The sequence below is a fragment of the Neoarius graeffei genome, chromosome 3 (genome assembly GCF_027579695.1).
Source record: "Neoarius graeffei isolate fNeoGra1 chromosome 3, fNeoGra1.pri, whole genome shotgun sequence".
NCBI lineage: Eukaryota > Metazoa > Chordata > Actinopteri > Siluriformes > Ariidae > Neoarius > Neoarius graeffei.
In genome coordinates this window covers 89188659-89206246 of record NC_083571.1, presented here as the reverse complement: position 1 = coordinate 89206246, position 17588 = coordinate 89188659, and the positions used below count along the sequence as shown (strand labels likewise).

The 17588-nt window shown below is 40.8% G+C and overlaps 1 protein-coding gene across 1 annotated transcript in view; it reads left to right on the top strand.

Moving 5' to 3' along the window:
* Positions 1-17588, top strand: part of LOC132883702 (desmoglein-2.1-like) — a 44427-nt gene that overhangs the window by 16415 nt on the left and 10424 nt on the right. Inside the window, exons 2-12 of the mRNA XM_060917636.1 lie at positions 8304-8432; positions 8799-8960; positions 9064-9205; positions 9363-9526; positions 9679-9813; positions 9976-10161; positions 10353-10657; positions 10886-11028; positions 15331-15552; positions 15844-16077; positions 16223-16350. Coding sequence (XP_060773619.1) covers positions 8304-8432; positions 8799-8960; positions 9064-9205; positions 9363-9526; positions 9679-9813; positions 9976-10161; positions 10353-10657; positions 10886-11028; positions 15331-15552; positions 15844-16077; positions 16223-16350 — 1950 coding nt within the window. The remainder of the gene's footprint in view (positions 1-8303; positions 8433-8798; positions 8961-9063; positions 9206-9362; positions 9527-9678; positions 9814-9975; positions 10162-10352; positions 10658-10885; positions 11029-15330; positions 15553-15843; positions 16078-16222; positions 16351-17588) is intronic.

Below are 17588 nucleotides of genomic sequence, written 5' to 3'. Positions count from 1 at the left end.
AACCACTGAGTGGAATACAGTGGTGCTTGAAAGTTTGTGAACCCTTTAGAATTTTCTATATTTCTGCATAAATACGTATGACCTAAAACATCATCAGATTTTCACACAAGTCCTAAAAGTAGATAAAGAGAACCCAGATAAACAAATGAGACAAAAATATTACACTTGGTAATTTATTTATTGAGGAAAATGATCCAATATCACACACACACACACACACACACACACAAAAAAAAAAAAAAACACGAGAAAATTTGTCCTCAATGTCCTTGTTGAATTAAAGAGCTAATATATTTATATACCTGCTCAGCTATGTGGTATAAAGCAAGAGCACGAATAACTGTCTTTCTTTTAGTCTTCAGTGCAAGTAAACAGTAATTCATTTCTTGGTTTGCGAAATTTGACTTGGGATGTTAAAAAAATTTATACTGAAAACTTACCTCATTATCATCAAGCAACTTGGGTGCCTTTGTCGAGCCCAAAAAGTCTGCAATGGATAGTTGTCTGAAACTCCTCTTCATACTGATTTGAATGGTCAGGGCAGCAAGCGAATTCATGTAGATCTAGAGCAGCATCAAGTTTTTGGGTGCTCAAAACTGCTTGTATGCCTCGTGAACACTATCTAGCCATCCGGACAGGACACGAGTTATCAGTCAGATACAAATGTAGCGACACGTCATAACCTTGCTGTCACAGGGTCCCCGCTTTGGCGTGAGTACCCAAGGAGACCAGACATGTCTAGACATTTGCCACAGCAACGGGTTAATTAGTCCACAGAATATTCATAAATCAGCTTGTCTACTAAAAGTGATGGGTTTTGCAGTTCTATGTAAGCCAAATAAGGAAAATCCCAGAAAGCGGAGGCAATCAGTGACGTTAGGGCCAGGCTAATTTGCATCTGTTTTGGTGCGAATGGGTGCTACCAACCTACAGTACAAAGGGATGCCGCCGGAATGAAGGGACGCAGTGGGATTTAACAAGGGAAAACAAAGGCATGCAGCGGGCTGTTTATTCACACTACTCTCTCCTTTTCTTCCTTGTAAATAGTCAAAGGACTCCCATCATAACATAATTTTAGGGGGGCTCTGCCGCCATCACTGCAATTGTAGCTATATTCATATATAGTGGATATAAAAAGTGTACAAACCCCGTTAAAATGATAGGTTTTTCTGATGTAAAAACATGAGACAACAATAAATAATTCAAAACTTTTCCCACCTTTAATGTGACCTATAACCTGCACAATTCAATTGAAAAACAGACAAATCTGTTAGGGGAAAACATAAATAAAACACGTACAATAAGCTGGTTGCATAAGTCTGCACACCCTCAGACGCGCAGCTTGTGAACAGGCAAGGCAGACAACTGCTTGAGAGTCAGGGCCCAAGGGCTTATTTATTTTTGTTTTTTATTGTTTTTATTGTTCTTTACCATTGTATTTTCACATTTGGAACTTAAAAAACTTTGGTTTCATACATTTTTTGTTGGTGTCAGATTATTTATTTTATAACATATTGGTGATGAACACTGGTCAGAAGGGCCCCCTGGAAATTTTTGCTTGGGGCCACAACAGACTCTAGAATCGCCTTTGCACACCCTTTAACTAATACTTTGGTGAAACACCTTTTGATTTAATTACAGCATTCAGTCTTTTTGGGTAGAAGTCTATCAGCTTGCCATATCTAGACTTGGCAATATTTGCCCATTCTTCCCTCCACGTTGACTAAAGCTCCTGTTCCAGCTAAAGAAAAACAACCCCAAAACATGATGCTGCCATCACCATGCTTCACGGTGGGTATGGTGTTCTTTTGATGATGTGCAATGTTGTTTTTGCACCAAACATACCTTTTGGAATTGTGGCCAAAAAGTTCAACCTTGGTTTCATCAGACCATAACCATGGTGTAGTGGTTAGCATGGTCGCCTCACAGCAAGAAGGTTCCGGGTTCGAACCCAGTGGCCGGTGAGGGCCTTTCTGTGTGGGGTTTGCATGTTGTCTGTGTGGGTTTCCTCCGGATGCTCTGGTTTCCCCCACAGTCCAAAGACATGCAGTTAGGTTGACGTGGGGTGGCCTTGGGTTGAGGTGCCCTTGAGCAAGGTACTTAACCCCTGACTGCTCCCTGGGCGCTGTGTGTGGCTGCCCACTGCTTCAGATGGGTTAAATGCAGAGGATGAATTTCACTGTGCTTGAAGTGTGCATGTGACAAATAAAGGTTTCTTTCTTCTTAACACATTTTCCCACATGTTTTTGAGAGCTCCTTCAGTGTTGCTGTAGGCCTCTTGGAAGCCTCCCTGACCAGTTTTTGTCTTTTCATCAATTTTGGAGGGATGTCCAGTTCTCAGTAATGTCACTGTTGTCCCATATTTTCTCCACTTCCTGATGACTGTCTTCACTATGTTTCATGGTATATCTAATGTAGGGATGAGCGAGTACAGCATTATCTGTATCCGTTAACCATATGAATTATCTGTATCCGTATCCGTACTCGGGGTGGGCGGGGCGTGGGCGGGACCTAACCCGGAAGTGGGTCTGGTTGTCTTGAAACGGGCGGGGCTTTAACCAGTATGTTATTTTAAGCATGCAACTGATATGGGTTGATCAGAAATTGTTATATTTATTGCTGATTAGAAAACTATTTACAGGACAGCATCAGCATTGAGCTTCAGATCAATGGTTTTGATCACGATAGCAAACGAACTATTTACAGAACAAGTTTTGCAACAATGAATACAACACATGCGGTTGCAATTATGAAATGTAATGAACAAGAGTTTTCATACTCAACATAACTTTCTTTTTTTAACTTTTAATTTTTTTATGATCAGTGTGATTTTTTTGGGGGGGTTTCTTTTTTATTTTTTTTATTTCCACACCAGGTGTGTGTGTGTGTGAGTGAGTAAGAGAGAGACAGAGAGAGAGATGGGGGGGCAGGGGGGACTGTGTTCTACGGATCAAATAGTCCGATGCTGTTTTTCAGATCTGCATTGACTTTAATGAAGACCAGTTGTTCCACATGGCTAGGGTCTAAGTTTGCACGCTGTGGACTGATCACATTTCCAGCTGTGCTAAAAACACGCTCAGACTGGACACTTGTAGGTGGACAACTGAGAAGCTGCAGTGCAAAGCCTGTAAGATTGGGCCAGCACTGAAGCTTGCCTGACCAGTATTTCACTGGGTCATCGGTAAGGCTGATGTCCCCATCTGCCAGGTAGGCCTCCACATCACCTGATGGTATGTGTCCTCATTGGAATAGCCTATTTCTTTTTCTGCAGGAAAGACAAGACTGAAGTGCTGCTGGTGGCAGGTGTCTCTTCTGTGTTTCTTGCAGGTGTAGCCACAGGGTCACAGAGCTCCAGCCTGAGAAGTAATGTCCTCTTCAGTGCCTCCACATCAACATTGTTTGGAAAACAGCTGGCCTTATATCTGGGGTCAAGGAGAGTGGCAAGCAGAAATGTGGAGTTTGCAAAAATTGGTTCGAAACACCATTCTAGTTCTTTGCTCAGATTGGCTGCCAGTCTCCTTGCTGCTGTGCCTAACTTTTCCCTGGACTCAGCCGCAACATCTTGGCCCAGCCCCACTGTGGCATCCTGATCATCATCACCAGCCATGAACTGATCAGATTCATCCTCAGATTCCTCACCAGCTGCAAGACCTCCCACATGCAGTGACCTGATGATGGAGCACAGGCCATGCAGGAGGGGGATGACCTCAGAGATGGAGGCGCTGTGTTTTGAGAGCGCCCGTGTGACCTCCTCAAAAGGACTAAGAACAGTGAGCATGTCAGATGCTAACCTCCACTCATTTGGATAGATGATTGTTGGAGCTCTACCCATGTTAGACTCCTGTGTCATAATCTGCACAGCCCTGCGCTGCTCCACCAGCCGCTGGAGCATGTAGAACGTATAGTTCCACCTTGTTTTTATGTCTGTTATGAGCATGTGCTGGGGGAGGTTCAACTGTGTTTGCAGCTCATGTAGTCTGTTGCTGGCTTTGCTTGAGCGATGAACATGGCCAGATATGATCCTGGCTTTGGAGAGAAGGGATGTCACAACCCTGTCCTTCTCCAGTGCTTTGATCACCACCAAGTGAAGCGTATGGGACATGCAACGGATGTGCCCATATTCAGTCAAAGCTTTCACCATGTTGGCTGCATTATCTGAAACAACAAACTGTATTGTGACAGACTGACCAACAGACTCTTCCCACTCTCTCATCTTTTCTTTAAGGCAGCACAGAATGTTGTTTGATGTGTGCTCAAAGTCCAGCACACCAACATTTAGCAGCCCTGCTTTCCTCTGTACTGAAGCTTCCCCTACACGTTCACACCAGTGCCCAGTAAGACAGAGATATGCATGTGCATTGTGATTGCTGGTCCAGAGATCTGTAGTGAGGTTGATGGCACCTCCTTCAGCTGCCTTAAGTGACTGGACCAACTCCCCTCTCATTGCCTCATACAGCTCAGGCACTACGATTCGACTGAAATAGTGCCTCGATGGGATCTTATACTTGGGCTCTAAAAAGCCAACAAGTGTCTTGAAGCCTCTCCTCTCCACCACAGAGAAAGGTTCAAGATCAGTGCAGATCATTTTACCAATCATCTCTGTAATTTGTTTTGACCAGGGATGGTTTGCTGAGAATGGCTGCTTTGCTGCAAATGCAGTGAGTATTGGTGAAGAGGAAGATGAATGTGAGCCCTTAGCAGCACCCAGCTGAACACCAGTGACCCGAGAAGGAAGAGGAGTGGAGGAGGAGGTGGCTGATACAGTGGGCTTTCTAATGTGATGGGCATATAGCAGATGGTTATGTAGAGATGTTGTGTTGTAATGTTTTGCATCTTTACCTCTGCTTAGCTTGGACTTGCAAAGCTTGCAAATGGCTTTGGAGGGATCATTTTCAGAAACAGTGAAAGAGTCCCATACTGCAGAAGTCCTCTTGGTCTTTGGTGGAGGAGGGCCTCCATCACCAGATGCAATATTGGTCTCAGTGGGGGAAAGGTGGGTGTTACTGCCACTGTTTTCATTGTCACTGATTTGACCCTCACTGTCCTGCAAGGTTAAGCAAACTCTGACTGGTGGTTCAGTGTCAGCTGAAGTACTCTCTATATCACTCATTATTCTGTATCACTGATCATGGGGGGGGGGGGGGGGGATTGTGTGTGTGTGTGTGTGTGTGTAGCTTAATTTGTAATATTATTTATACCACTACTACCTAGAAAGTGTCAGACACTCAGTGCGTGAAGTAAAATAAAACTGGTTAGAGCCAACTGACGGCTTAAAAAAAAAACTCCGACGACCGGCAGAGAGAGAGAGAGAGTGTGTGTGTGTGTGTGTGTGTGTGTGTGTAGCTTAATTTGTAATACTTATACCACTACTACCTTTATTTTTACATGAATTACAGCAAGAAAGTGTCAGACACTCAATGCGTGAAGTCAAAAAAACTGTCTTTAACCGACGGTTAAAAAAAGAAAAAAAAATCTCCGACAGGCAGAGACGCAACGCGAGTCGCTTTCCACCAAGCACCACGTCTGGACCCACGTTTACCAGAACTCTACTGGTTATAAGTAAGTACAAACTGAAATAAAAAGAAACTTGAAGCTGAAGAAACCCGAAACGTTAACGGAAAAGAGCCGTGAACCTGAGTGACTGAGGGAGAGACAGAGAGCTGTTCTCTGTGTGAGTGAGCAGAGCGGTGTGTGTAGAGGAGGGGTGCTGTGATGCTGTGTGAGGATTTTCATTCAGTCCGAGCACAGATATTGACTCATATTACTCATATAATACTCATACTCAGCAAAAGTGCTTTATCCGTACCGGATACTCGTTTCAGCCGAGTATCTGGCTCAACTCTAATCTAATTCTGTGGAAATTTTTGTACCCTTCTCCTGACTGATACCTTTCAACAGTGAAATCCCTTTGATGCTTTGTAAGCTCTCTGCAAATCATGGCTTTTGCTGGAGGACGCAACTAAGTAAATGTCTGAACTTTATTTGGAGTTAATCAGAGTAATTTTAATTGATGGCAGGTGTGAACCCAAAAAGACTGAATGCTGTAATTAAATCAAAAGGTGCTTCAACAAAGTATTAGTTTAAGGGTGTGCACACTTATGCAACCAGCTTAGTGTACGTTTTTTCCCCCGAACCGATTTGTTTGATTTTCAATTGAATTGTACAGGTTATAGGTCACATTAAAGGTGGGAAAAGTTTTGAAATTATTTATCGTGGTCTCGGGTTTTTCTGATGTAAAAAAAATAAATATATCATTTTAGCGGTGTGTGTACACTTTTTATATCCACTGTAGTAACTATAATCACCCTTGCAATAATGATTTCAGTAGATGGTTAATGTTCAGTTCCCTCTTCATTTGTACTCTATTCAAAGGCACAACTGAGTCACACAGGTTGAGAAATGTGCAACTGACAGTAACAGTTTTATCCAAAATAGTTTTTCCTGCTTTAGTTGATTTATTTCCATTTCACATGCATGCAGCTGTTGTAAAGTTCAGTCTGTTTGTGTAGAACACTCTCAAACTGTAAGTTCATTACTACACTCTGGCTCCATGGTGACATTTTGCACAGGACTGGGTTCCTCTGATAACAGAAACAAAGCTTCAGTGCTTTCTGCTCTTAATCTTTTCTGGGGGGGGGGGTTCAAGATATATTATGCAGGTTGCTCCTTGTTGTTTTTTTTACTGAGTTATGTCCAAGTTGTTTGCTTGGTGCCCAATCTGGGTTTTCCATGTCGAATAAGGAAGATGGTTCACCTGTAAGAAAATCAAACACTTTCATGAAGCCGTGAACTCGAATGCGAACAGAAATAAAACAAGATTCTTATGCAAACTCTTCCATACTCACTTACGACTTTCTGTTTTTTAAAATACAAGTTCTTACCTGAAATAAAATGATCACTACAAACACGGGTATTTATGAATTTCTCTGGAGTTTTCAGGCTTAGATCCTCTCGTCATATTCTCTCTAACTCTTCATGGTTCTTGAAGCATTTGCTTCTCTTTGTTAACATTTTTCTTGATTGCAGGGAGATGGTAATACCTTTTATCTATTTCTCTATTTGAATGATTGGAACAACCAAAAACAGTGAAAAAATGAACCATATTTAAGACAGATTAAGCCTTAATTACACAAAAGGCAGTGTCTGTTTGTTTGTCTCCTAGGTGAAATTATCATGTGATGCATGACATCATGCGCAAGGGGTCTATTGCTCCCTGGGCGCTGTAGCATAGCATAGGTATGTGTGTGTGTGCTCATTGCTCACTTGTGAGCATGTGTTCACTACTTCAGATAGGTTAAATACAGAGAAGGAATTTTGCTGTGCTTGAGTGTACATGTGATAAAATAAAAGGTTTCTTCAATGGAAGGGATAAGATTTACAGAAAATCTGACTTTTTGTACAAAGGCGTTAATGTGGTCAGTTTCATAAGCTTGCTGAAATTTAAATAGTGACCTAAAAAATGTGCAACATATTGAATATTCAAAAAGTCAAGATGGGGCTCCTGTCTCATTTTTTTGTTTGAGAATTTTCAAAATTCTAAAACTTTGTTTATTTCCAGTTTTAAATAAATTTAAAAAATCCCAGATTTCCAATGTGTTCTCAGACTTTTGAACCCCACCATATGTTGTTAGTCTTTTTTAAAAACTGGGTTTTTAAAATGTTTTTTAAAATCTATATTCTATTCACATTAAAACCTTAGAATCTTCTGTAACTGATAAGCTTTGCTCTGGAAATACAACAAGCATGGCTTTTTAATATCAGCATATCAACCAAAAGGTGGAATGTTCACATGTGTTATGCTCTGCATTAGTAAAGTTGGAGCTCATTTTGTGCTGTGCTGGTGTTTCATCAGGTTGAGAATATTCTGAGTCAGGCTCGAAGCACTACTCTGGCTTGTTTGTGTAAAGTGTGGTATTTGCTGTGAGAGACATTTGGAAGAGATGAACACAGTGCTGTGATAGACAATACCCAGTCAACCAAAGGCTTGTTTACACAGGAATGTGGCGGTTCTGGATTTTTTTCGCCATTTCATGTCTTCTGTGTTGTGGCAACCCAAAAAGCAGAACGTCAGCTCATGCACTTGAAACAAAATCTCCATTTTCAGCACAATATTAATAAAAGTCCACAGCGCTTACAGCAGCTGACTTGAAGTCATACAGATTGAGGAAAAGCAATCCTGCTGCAGTATGAACAGAGAAGACTGACACTAACCTCAATATAAACAAATCTTTGGCAACCATAGATCTTTGTGATAATTTAAAAAATGAACTACATTTCAAATGCCTCTCTGTCTTTTCTCCTAGTGTGTGTTTGAAGCTGGAGCCAAAGCAGACCACTCTGTATCCCTCCAAAGGCACAGGAGAGAATGGATCATCCCTCCACAAATTTTGGAGGAGAATGTAGACTACACTAAAAAGCCCTTTATTGCCAGGGTGAGAATGTTCTCTTTAATGAATTTTAATTAATACATGAATTAATTTTAGTTTTCTACTCTTTTTTTTTTTTTTTTAAAGATATTTTTTTGGGCTTTTTGCACCTTTATTGGATAGGACAGTGTAGAGACAGGAAATGAGCGGGAGAGAGACGGGAAGGGATTGGGAAATGACCTCGGGCCGGAATCGAACCCGGGTCGCCCGCATTCATGGTATGGCGCCTTAACCACCTGAGCCACGACGCCCCCTTTAGTTTTCTACTCTTAAATTTTTGAAAAAGAAAATACATTTTAACAGTTTATTACTTACTTAATCTTTTTAATCCCTGACAATCATTTTGTTATGCTATTTTTTTTTTTTTTTTAGATTAAGTCAGACGTGGAGGTTGAAAATAAGGGTGTAATAAGATATTCCTTAAAGGGCATCGGTGCAGACATGCCACCCTATAACTTGTTCATTGTGGACCCTTCCAATGGCAATGTTAAAGTAACTGGGATCCTAGACCGAGAGACCATTTCCCAGTACCATGTAAGTTAATCATTGAGCACTAGTATAACTTATAAACAGGATGATGATGGCAGTAACGATAGTGATACCTTTCTGATGATGATGATGATGATGGGCTTCACAGCTCTCTGGAATTGCAACGTACACTGATGGCTCAGTGGCAGAGAATGATATTCAGTTGAGAGTAAAGGTGAAAGATCAGAATGACAATGCTCCCATCTTCTTACCCATGAGCACAGGATCTGTGTATGAGCTCAGCAAGAGAGGTAAATGTGAAATAATTGACAGATGACCTTTTTTTTTAAAAAGAAATTTGAAATTGACACTTTCGTAGGTCTGAAGATGTTGCATAAAACACAAGGAGGTGATGAGATTAGAATAATGGTGTTAGATAAGTGTTAACATTACCAATGAAATGTTTAGGTACGACTGTAATGAAAGTAACAGCAACAGATGCTGATGAACCTGGGAATATCAACTCTCAGATCTTCTATATGATTGTTGATGAGAACCCTCCAGGAGAGATGATGTTTGATATCAATCAGAATGGAGAAGTGATTGTTAATAATAAAAACTTGGACCGAGAGGTGAGGCACCACACACTGGTCAAGGCTAGAATTTTGTACAGAATGCTATCATAAATCTGCTACAATCAATAAAGAGAGATTGTCTTTATTGTAACATACACCTAGTATTTTGAAAAGATGAGTGTTTTGTTATAATACCTATCTCTCTACAGAAAGTTGACCAGTATAAGCTTACTGTAAGAGCCTCAGACCTCAATGGGGGTCAAGGTTGCAACACAGCGACAACAACATTAACTATTCAGATCAAGGATGTCAATGATAACATCCCAGTACTGGAGCAGGACTCAGTAAGGCAGCACCTGTTTAATCCCTGTGTTCCTACTCATTCCAGTGTTGTGAAATTTGACAGTAGTTGTCAATAATATGTAATATACAAGACACAGAAATATAATCACTTTTGATAGACCAGTGAGACAGTTATCCCTATCTATTTCTCCTTTTGCATACAGTTTGAAGTCAGTGTTGAGGAGAACACAGAGAATGTGGAGGTGATGAGATTGAAAGCCACTGATCTGGACTTGCCAAACACTGAAAACTGGCACGCTGTGTACACCATTGTGTCAGGCAATGGGGGTGGGCATTTTGATATTGTCACTGATCCAAAGACCAACGAGGGAGTCCTGATGCTTGTCAAGGTTGTCAATGTTTTATTTCCCCCAATTTTCCTGTATTGATCACCAGGCTTATATTGCTATAAGTTAGGACAAATATGCCACTTGTAACATCATATTGCCTTAGTGTGACATTGTGATATGAAGAATGATGTTCATTTCAGTGTGAGTGCTTGTACTGTGCAGAAGAAGTAACCAATGTGCTTTGCTTTCAGAGTGTAGATTATGAGCAAGTAAAACTCATGAAACTGGGCATCATTGTAAGCAATGTGGCTCAGTTCTACCCAGGACATAAGCCTTCAGGGATACCTGGACCTACAGGAATGTCCGTTGGTGGTGGTGGTGGCAAAGTCTACACTATCAATGTTAATGTAAAGAATCAGCCTGAAGGCCCGATCTTCAGTCCCAAAGTGAAGCAAATTCTGGTTTCTGAAAATGGAAAGATGGTTGATATAAAAAAGGCCCTCACAACATACACCGCTATCGATCCAGATACAGGATTACCTGCTCATGGAGTCAAGTGAGTCCCTGTTATTATTTTTTCATGACATATTTGATTAGCAGAATCTTTTTTAAGCTATTCTGACATACAAATAGGTGACAACACGGAGCATTATAATCTTAAGTAATGGCACTACTCTGTGTGGGAATATCTGCACTCATATTTCTGCACAAATGTATTCATGTTTTCCCTTTATTTGTTACCCATCTCTGCATGTGAACTATACTTCTGGTTTTCCTCTCTCAGATATGTTAAAGGCTCTGACCGAGACAACTGGCTATCCATTGACGAGAAAACTGCTGAAATCAAACTGAACAAAATCCCAGATCGAGAGTCTCCATACCTGGTCAATGGGATTTACATGGCAGAAATCCTCTGTATTAGTCAAGGTTCATAACGCCAGTTAAATTATTTTGAGATTAACAAATGATTTCTACTCCCTTGATTCTTTCAACAGATAATTTTCTGTTCAACTATTATCGTGTATTTTCAAACTGTGCACCATAAACTGTTGATATTTTACTTATTTTAGGAAGACCGACTGAATATTAGACAGTATTACAAGGTCAAAATCATATACAGTGAAGTCCAAAAGTCTGAGAGCACTCGTAAAAATTGTGTTTGCATTCTTTTTCAAATTAACATGAAGGTTTTCATTACAAATGATATCAGCGACAACTTGAGTAAAAAGTAGGATCTTTGAAATATATACTTGCATTTCAGAGTTGCTTAGTATTTGGGGTGTCCCCTTTTTTGCTTTAATGACAATTTGCACTTGAGCTGACATGAACTTCACAAGTTTGTGCAAAACCTTATGATCCATTTTAGATCAAGTCCATCGGAGTGTCATCTGAACATACTTCACTAGAAGAGATGAGTCTCATGGAAAATCTGGCCTTTTGTACAAAGCTGTTAACATGGTCAATATCACAAATTTACTTGCATTTAAATAGGGACTTCAAAATCTTACAGAATCTTGAGTATTGTAGTGTTGAAAGATGTATTTTTTTGTTTTAGAATTTTCAAAATTCTAAACTTTTATATTTATTTCCAGTTTAAATTTTTTAAAATCCCGATCCGGGTCTTTTGGTGGAATGGGAGAGCAGCATGGGCACGTAAGTCGGGAGCTCCCACATGCCAACATAATAAACTCCACTAAATCTTGAGATATAAATACCAACAAACTTTGAATATGAGTGGAGGTTCAACAAAAACAAAGAATAAAAAGAACCTGGACATTCAAGGTAAAGAATTACCAACTAACAAGAGCTAGTGAATACTGGAAGCTTAGTATGGCCTCATTTCAAAGCAGCCTGGACAGCATTAGTAAACACATTCAAGCCCTGCAAAGCGAACTGAAAATAGACCTGAAAACATTCAAAGATGAAATTACGGCTCAAATGAAAAACAGACTGACAGAATTCAAAGACATCAATCAGAAGTTTGCAAAAATACCCACAGATATCGGAGAGCAAGATGAGAAAATAGGAGCTGCTCTGATGTGTACAGAAGAAATCAAGTTGTGGAGCCATGAAGCAAACTGTGCATTGCAGGAAATAATGAAAGAGCAGAAACTGATAATGTACAAACTAAACAATTTGGAATTGAGGTCTAGATGGAATAATTTAAGGATTTATGGCATACAGGAGGAGGTAGAGTCAAAGAGCGACTCAGTTGCACAGTCTATGGATAAATGGATCCGTGAAGAATTCTCTATCAGTTCTGACCTCCAGATTCAACATGCACATCGAGCCTTAGCTCCAAAGCCAAAAGCTAGTCAGCCTCCCTGATCTATTGTCCTGAACTTCCAGCAGTTCACTGTGTAGGAGAGGATTTTTACTGTTTATTGCACATACAAAAACAAAATTGGCTTTACAAAATATAACAAATATAAAGACATGCAGGGGAGGCCTGAAACATGCATGATATTGAAAAACACATGGGAGAAGAAAACAGTCACTCTCTATGGAAACAGGGTATATTTTGACCACGATTACTTAGAAAGGATGATGCAACAACATAAAGCATGCTCTAGTATTCAGAAGATCTTAAAGAGAGAAGGCATCCACTTTCAGACACCTCTCAACAAGATGCGCATCCACTGGGCCAGTGGTGTGAAAACTTATGGCAGTGTAGAAGAGGCAGCCAGCGACCTGCAGGAGAGAGGATAGGATGTGGATAACGCAGGGATCAACACCAGAAAAACCATGCTCATCGAAAGGCTTCAGTTAACGAGGACCACAACGTGGAAACACAGCGGAAGAGATCGCACAGGGGAGGCCAACAGACACATGCTGGAATGACTTCTAGAATTTCCGCTTAGGGGAAATAGCCCTGTTCACACGGCACATATTTGCATCGATGCTGCACCGATGTATTTTGTTGCGATATATCTTACACCGGTGTAAATTTTGCGCAGCGTTCACACGTCACAACCCTGCTTACTAGAGAGAAGCGTGTTAGCACCGGTGCAGCCCCACTTGCGGTCACACGGCAGTTTCTGCGACCGTGCAATAGTAGCAAAAACTTTATAATTTCCTTTGATAGTAATAAAGTTTTGATATCATTTCCTTTTATTATCATCATTTCCTATCATTATTACTATCATTTCCGATAGTAATAATGCGGAAATGAAATATGCGCATGCGTGAAAATGTACTTCCTTTTCCCGGTTGTCATGGCATCATCAAGCGCCGGGAAAACAACGTGGATGAAGACACCAGTGTTGCCAGATATTGCTGACTTTTTCCAGCCCAAAATATGTTCAAATCCACCAAAATGCACTTAAAACTGACAATCTGGCAACACTGGAAGACACGCAGTTCTGTTGTTGTTGATATTCGCCATTTTGGAAGCGCAAAATACCAGGATGCAAATTATGCAATGCCCGTATGTAATCAACTCTCCTCACGCGTAGCGAGTCTACCCCTGTAGCGTTCAGACGTCCCATTTTATATCGGTGCTGCCCCGCAAACTAGCATTTACTCCGGAGTAAATTTCTTAAACCACCTCCCGAGCAGGGTTAGATTTGCACCGGTTTAAGCAGCTTTCAGGGGCTACACCGGTATAACTTTGTACCGTGTGAACGCTCTACCGGGGCAGCCCCGGTGCTACACCGGAGTAAAAGTTGCCGTGTGAACACCCCTAATAATGCAGGATGAGTACCTACATCAACCCAAGTTAAAATGAACATGAGAATGACATAACTTGCTAGGTGAAGGTAAAGTTTAGAAGTTTAGCTTTTGAAGGTTATAGATTAATGGACTGTTGGCTTAAGTGGGACTGAAATGCTGCTGCAAGGACAAAGTCTAAAGTCCTTCCTGCACCATGCCCTGGTATTCCCAGGCAATCTCCCGTCCCAGTACTAACCAGGCCCTTAAGGCGCATTAGGTGGCGCTGATCTCAGTTTCTATAGCCCTCAGCCTCTCGCCTATACAGCTAGGGTTACAGTGGGGGGGCTAGTCCTCTGGTAACCATGAGAGTTTGACTCCCCACTTGCATCTGTATTCCAGCATGCCTTGTCAGATGGCAGTAGGTACCATTTTTATGATGGTCTTTGATATGACCCGACCGCGAGTAGAACTCCCGATCTCCCGATCAAAAGGTGGATATGCTAGCCACTAGGCCAGTTTGCAGTGCTGCAAGAACTAGTAAGGGTATAATATAATCCTTATAATCCTTTGGATCATGACTAAAGACACTAATCCCCCCCCCGAAGGGAGCAATAATCACAGTACTCCCTAAACCATTAAAAGATAAGGCATATTGCCAGAATTATAGACCAATATCAGTATTAAATGTTGATTACAAAATCTACACCTCAATTATATCAAATAGGCTCCAAACATTTGTACTTGATAGATGAGGTTCAAACTGGGTTTGTTAGGGATAGACAAATGCAAGATAATGTTAGAAGGTTACATAAGATACATAAAGACAATATATCAGCGGCTTTGATCAGTTTAGATGCAGAAAAAGCATTTGATAGTCAATTAGGAATTTTACTTCAAACTTTAAAAGCAGCATGCAAATGTAATACCTGCAGACTTGTCACTTTTCTATGTCGACTCACGTAAAATACTTTGTTTTGAAATAGATAAATAAATCATAATTCCACCTTACCTTTGAATAGTTTTAGCCCAAACGTCGTAGCATCTTTAGCAACATCGTAGCATCGTGTGCATTTAGGAACAGCATTTTCTTTCAGAATTTGTAATTCTTCCTCACTTACAATGACAAAGTCATTGGCCACCACTTTGCCAAGTTGTTCGAGTTGACTATCGAGAAATAGTCCAAATTTCTCAGCCAATCAGCACGTACAATTTCCTATAATCACCTGCATATTTATACTAAAAACTATTAGCATATTTGTCCTCAAAACATAGCATTTGTAGATTTCTGGAAGGCTAGGCAGGGCAGTTATATAATCACCAGGAGAACATATAAGCATTGCTTTTGCAAATAGAAATAAAAGTTTATTCCAGGGATTATGGCTCCACTTGTCCCGCATGCGGAAAGACAGATCACACATCAATATTAGTAAATTATCTCCCATTATTGTTTTTCATTTTGTCTTTCCGATATCTTAAATCTGTTCTTCAATACATCCTTTAGAAACAAACCCACCTATCCTAAAAAAGAGCATCAAAATGTACTTTTCAGTATGTAATACTTTCCCTCTGTCATTATAGATATGCCCTTTAAGACAGCGACAGGCACTGTCGCCATCCAGGTGGAGGACTTTAATGACCACTGCCCTACTCTACCTGATCCCAAACAGACAATGTGCACCACTCAGGAAGTTTTGTATGTCACTGCAGTGGACGACGATGATTTTCCAAATGCATATCCCTTAACATTCATTGTCCTGCCTGAAGGGACAGATGGAATTTGGAGTGTGGAGCACTTTAATGGTACAAATTTTTAGTAATCTGAAAGCCTAAGATGATGATGATGGTGGATTATTATTATTATTATTATTATTGCTGTTGTTGTTCTTGTTGAGAGAGACTTGCATTATGGTAAAATGAATCAGAGAAATAGGTTGTCGCATGTTAGTATGTAGGTTTTTGTCTAATATTCCCACATATATTAATGTAAAATTAAATTGATCTATTGTGGTAAATAAATGTAGATGGTCTCCAATATTATTTGCTCCTTACATGATATAATTCAGTGATGTTGACTTAATCATGTTACTGTAGATACAACAGTCATGTTGAAGCCCCAAGATGCACCGTGGCCAGGCCCTCTTCAGGTGACTCTGGAAGTTCGCGATCAGCAGGGGATTTCGTGTCCAGATAAGCAGGTGCTAAAGGTGACTGTCTGCACATGTGATAAATCAGCAACATGTGGCACCATTGTGGCTCAAAGAAAGAGCTCGGAACTTGGCAGTGCCGGAATTGGTTTGCTTGTCCTGGGACTCCTCGTGCTATTACGTGAGCGTATTTTCATATCTGTTACATCAGTGTTGACTGGACTGTTTTTAGATGCATCCCAGTAGACCTTCTTGTACTGTTACAAAAACTGAAAGACTGTAAAAGAAGCCTGCATCAACACTCAATTTCTGAACTGCTTTCACAGTTATTCCACTCCTACTGCTGCTCTGTCAGTGTGGAGCGGCTGCCATGAGCGGACCCTTCACTGACATGCCTTTTGACACTAAAGAGCATCTGATTTCCTACCATACAGAAGGTCAGGGAGAAGACCGGGTAAGAGAGATATCTCAACCTCTTGTTCTTCAGCTTCATTTGGTTATTCCAGTAGCACTTTAGTTGTATAGTCCAATGTAGACAGTCTACAAACCATCCACTGCATTCACTGTTCACTTTATTAGGAATACCTGTACACCTGCCCATTCATGAATGAAGAAAAACTGTGATCTCCGTGATCATTACATGAATATTATTTTAAAAAAATAAATAAACCGCAAGTTGGCCTAGTGGTTAGCGTGTCCGCCTCTCGATTGGGAGATCATGAGTTCTACTCGCGGTCGGGTCATACCAAAGACCATCATAAAAATGGTACCTACTGCCATCTGGCAAAGCACGCTGCAATACAGATGTGAGTGGAGAGTCAAACTTTCGTGGTTACCAGAGGACCAGGCCCCCACTGTAACCCTAGCTATGTAATAGGTGAGAGGCCGAGGGCTACAGAAACGGACATCGGCGCCTCCTAATGTGCCATATGGTGTGGGAAGGACTTTAGATTACATGAATATTGATACCAAATGGACTGGTTTGAGTATTTCAGAAAAATATTTCATAGTTTACACAGACTGGTGTGGGAAAAAAAATATTGAGTAAGTAACAGTTCTGTGGGTGGAAATGCCTTGTTGATAAGAGACGTCAGAGGAAACTGGCCAGACTAGTTCGAGCTGCCAGGAAGAATATAACCAATATAACATAACCAATCGCTCTTTAAAACTCTGGTGAGCAGAAAAGCATCTCGGCATGTACAAAACATCAAACCTTGAGGTGGATGGGTTACAACAGTAGAAGACCACCTCTGTCCAGTTTTGGTGAGTCTGTGCTCATGATAGCCTCAGATTCTTGTTCTTGTCTGACAGGACTGGAACCTAATGTGGACTTTTGCTGTTGTACCTCATCCACCTCAAGGTTTGAGGTCTTGTGCATTCTGAGATGCTTTTCTGCTCACTGCAGATGTAAAGAGTGATTGTTTGAGTTATAATAGACCTCCTGTCAGCTCAGACCAGTCTGGTCATTCTCCTCTGATCTCTCTCATCAACAAAGTGTTTCAGCCTGCAGACCCTCTTCACACAGGATGTCTTTTATTTTCCACACCATTCTGTGTAATCTCAAGAGACTGTTGTGTGTAAAAACCACAGGAACTCAGCAGCTTCTGAAATACTAAAACCAGACCATCTGGCACCAACAACCTTGCCACGGTTAAAGTCACAGAGATCATAATTTTACCCATTCTCATGTTT